At 44.9% G+C, this 4,059-nt stretch overlaps 1 protein-coding gene across 1 annotated transcript in view; it reads right to left on the bottom strand.

Moving 5' to 3' along the window:
• The window catches only part of DGAT2 (diacylglycerol O-acyltransferase 2), a gene marked incomplete at its 5' end in the record, with an annotated part of 19,180 nt that overhangs the window by 4,521 nt on the left and 10,600 nt on the right, over positions 1 to 4,059 (bottom strand). The window contains one exon of the mRNA XM_010165326.2: positions 2,262 to 2,466. Within this exon, the coding sequence (XP_010163628.2) occupies positions 2,262 to 2,466 (205 nt within the window). The remainder of the gene's footprint in view (positions 1 to 2,261; positions 2,467 to 4,059) is intronic.

The following is a 4,059-nucleotide window of genomic DNA, read 5'->3' as shown; positions in this document are numbered from 1 at the left end:
GCTGTACTCTAATACCTAAAAGGTTATAAAACATTCTAATATACAACAGTTGGTTATAAACCAACTAAATATGTGTATTAGTAATATTTTTTTTTTAATTTTGCCAGGATTTCACTTGAAGTGGTTCATCCACAAAAAAATGATTGAGGGAATTATCAGCACTTCCCAAGAGATGTTAAAGCCTTTGTAGTGACACCCTTAAATTCCTGTGTAAGGAAATGAAGATCAATGATGGCTTTTAGAAAGTTAATTTTGTCCAAGAGATCACAACTATAGTCTTGCTTAAATGCTAAGTACAGAGGAAGCAAAATTTCCCACTGATTTAACTGTGATGCTCAGGGGTAGCCAAGCCAGTCCTGTCAGCAGTGATGCTGCTAATGTCTACTCCCACCTTCCATCCAAAAAGGTGGTAGCAGCTCTGGTCACAAGATTTCAGACACTGGAACAGGTTGCCCAAGTAAGTTGGGGCTGCTCCTCCCTGGAAGTGTTGAAGTCCAGGCTGGATGAGGCTTTGAGCAACCTGGTCTAGTGGAAGGTGTCCCTGCTGCTGGCAGCGGGGTTGGAACTGGATGATCTTTAAGGTCCCTTCCAACCCAAACCATTCTATGATTCTGTGATTTATTTACCAGTCATCTTGAGCAGATTAAACATGTTTTTAATATAGAAAGGCTGATGCTGCATGAAAACTTAAGCAACACATGAACTAGGTTTACAGACATGATAGACTGGAAAGCAGATCCCAACTTCTCATGCACTGCTGTCCTGCAGAATTCTCAGTTTATAGTAATTCTACACTTCACACAGCAACATCCATCTGATGCAAGAAGATAGAAAGAAATTGCCCTTCCTAGGAAGAGACAAACACCTTTTCTGTAGCAGATCCAGGTAGTTTCCCTCTCCTTCACCAAATCAGGGCAGTAATCTTGGAAATGGTTAAACCTAACAAGTCAGAGCCAAGTACAGCTAATTCTGACCTCTCTCCAACCATGAGTCAGGATTCAGCCAAAATACCATATTAAGATACCTGTTTTAAAGTCATTTATTGGTGGATTTGTTCCAGGAACAGCAAACACAGTACTGGATTGTTCAATTCATGGTCTTTAAACGTTACTCTTTCATCTCTACCTAACCGATAGTCATCCTCACTCTCACGAGGAAGTTCAGGCCATGCAAGAACACTGTTTCTTGAGGTTTTCAACACTGCTTCCTCTGCCCAGTCATAACCTACCAGCCCTCCATCATTACAATACTGGAATCCATTAGAACAGACCTGTTAATGTCATTCAGCAAACTTCTATCACTGCCTAATCCCTATGACCCATCTGTAGAAGTATTTGCAGAGAAAGGACTCTTCTGAATAGCTGAAGCTATGCAATACCCCAGACTCTTTACTCCTGCCAGGCACCTAAAAGTGTGGTTGGGTGAAGAGGGCATCTGTCATCACCATAAGACCTAGATGTGTGACAGCTCATGTGGTAATGAGTCCAGGAGCAGAGCTAGCCATGGCATTCTCATTTCAAAGGCTAATACAATTTCTTTTCAGTTAGTGTGACTTCTTCAACTACCAGTACCTCCTAATGATAATTAGGACAATTTGCTCCCATGTACCATCTTCCTCACCCACAACTACAGATGCCAGATATCTTTATTATGCCTTTGGAAAAGAGTATCCTTGAATTAAGGAGAAGAGAAGGCTCCAAGGAGACCTTCTAGTGGCCTCCCAGTACCTGAAGGGGCTCCAGGAAAGCTGGGGAGGGACTTTGGCCAAGGGCAGGGAGTGAGAGAACAAGGGGTGATGGCTTGAAAGCGTCAGAGGGGAGATGGAGCTGAGATGTGAGGAAGAAATTGTTTGGTGTGAGGGTGGTGAGCCAGTGTCCCAGGTTGGCCAGAGAAGCTGTGGCTGCTCCTCCCTGGAAGTGTTGAAGGCCAGGCTGGATGAGGCTTTGAGCAACGTGGTCTAGTGGAAGGTGTCCCTGCTGCTGGCAGGGGGGTTGGAACTGGATGAGCTTTAAGGTCCCTTCCAACCCAAACCTTTCTATGATTCTATAAGGATGAATGCAGAGGAGCAAGAGTTCCCACAGCCCAAGCTACTCACATTTATTCAGTTTCCTCTTGAACAACTGTATGAAAGCAACGTTTGTGTGATGCTACCAGAAAGAAGTGGTTATATGAGCTTTTGCCACAGCTTTTAACTTGAAAGAGGGGAAGTGAGCTCAGAGGCAGGGGCCTGAGTAGGAAGAATAAAGTTCTTTTGCACTTACCACCAGACATTAAGTAGTCCCTCAAAATGGGCATCCTGAAATTCCCAGCCAGGGTAGCAAGGTATGGTCGGATCCCAGGGAATTTCTGGCTGACACCTGTGGCCTCTGTGCTGAAGTTGCAAAAGGCACCCAAGCCCATGATGCCATGTGGATGGTACCCAAAAATGTAATTCCTGGTGGTCAGCAGATTGTGGGTTTTAACCAGCTAGGGAAGAAAAGAATGAGTTCACATGAAGACAGATTGTTTTATTTATGTAATAAAAAAAAAAAGAAAAAAAGAAAAAACCTAAATGTCCCCAACTTTTGCCTCTCTCCCCACCAGGGAGAACACCCTAAGGGCTGGGGGTATGGGCTATCCTGGATTTCAGTGGCTGTGGTAAGAGCAGCCACTTAGACTTCAGTTCCTCAAGTAGAAGGAGCAGAATAAACAGGGTGATCTTAAACACAAGAGTACTGCCAGCCAAGCAGGAACAGAGGTTGAGTTGCAGTACCCTGTGCCCTTTGTTTCTCCACTCCTCCCAAAAGTATTCTTAAAAGCCTCTTGTCCAAACCAACCAAGTTCTTCATGTCCCTTGTAGCCACAGCTACGCCTCCTTCCAGGCCCTCTCACCACATTAGTGGCTCACATCCCAGTATGAGGTGGAAAAAAAAGAATGAAAATCAGTGTCCCATAACAGATACAAATTTACTTAATACCTGAAAAAAAGACCCAAGCACTTAGTACACCTGCTGGCCACCTTCCAAGAGAGAAAGTGTGCAGAAGGGTGACTTACCACTGGAAACCATCCCTCTTTTCAAGAGGTTTTGCTCTGGTCTACGTGCCAAAGGGCCAATGAGACACCTCAAGCCATCTACAGCAGATTTCTTCAGGACACGCTCCAGCAGTGGTGATCATATTGGTTTGGGGGTTGTGCAATATTCCTAACTATTTACTCATCTTTATTTGCACAACATGGACACTGCAAAGCTGTCTTAGCTGTACACAACACAACCCATGCCCTGGTACCACCACTGCCAGAGGATTTGTTTTTTGGATGCTGTAAGTAGCAGCATCATCCCATGGATCAGAGCATCTTCCCCTGGCAACATGCAAATGGTCTGAGTAAGTTACAACAGGTTTGTTGCATCACAGTCATATAGAAACTATCACAGTCATATAGAAGTAGGGGTCAAACTTAATTTTTTCAAGCTGCAATGATATCAGTTTTTTGGTGACTACAGCACCCCAGCAGCTCTTAGAGACGGGACAAGACCTACAAATCCCAGTTGCACCTTCAGCGTGAGGTACTGAACAACTGCACCCCATCTTTCAAATTTGACATGCAAAGGTCACTCTATGTCACCTCCCAGAGGAAAAAGTGCAGGTTTCCAAGACGTCACATCAGCATTACATACCCCACTGTCTTAGCCAAGAAGTGCCTTGGCAAGCACGTCCGTCCCTTTTGTTGAATCATGCTACAGGGAGCTGACGTCCCATTGCGACACGCTGACTGGATGATCTTTAAGGTCCCTTCCAATCCTACCCATTCTATGATTCTATGAAACAGAGTGCCCAGAAATTTGATTCCCTCCTCCCCACGTTCCCACCTCTGTCCCTAGATGAGGCTACAGCATTTGGGCTATTTCAGACAGCGGCTGCTGGGTTTAGCAAGTTGATTACCCTGTGCCCTCCCCCTTACTTTCCTCTAAGCCTTGAGGTCACGTAGGGCTCAGGAAGTACGTGCAGAGGATTGTGGTTGCAGCAACTGTGTAGAGCCCCACAACCTATGTCACAGCAAATCATCTTTTCTTCTCTTTC

Source organism: Antrostomus carolinensis, unplaced genomic scaffold, assembly GCF_000700745.2.
Source record: "Antrostomus carolinensis isolate BGI_N321 unplaced genomic scaffold, ASM70074v2 scaffold3753, whole genome shotgun sequence".
Taxonomy (NCBI): domain Eukaryota; kingdom Metazoa; phylum Chordata; class Aves; order Caprimulgiformes; family Caprimulgidae; genus Antrostomus; species Antrostomus carolinensis.
This window is presented reverse-complemented; position numbering and strand designations above follow the sequence as displayed.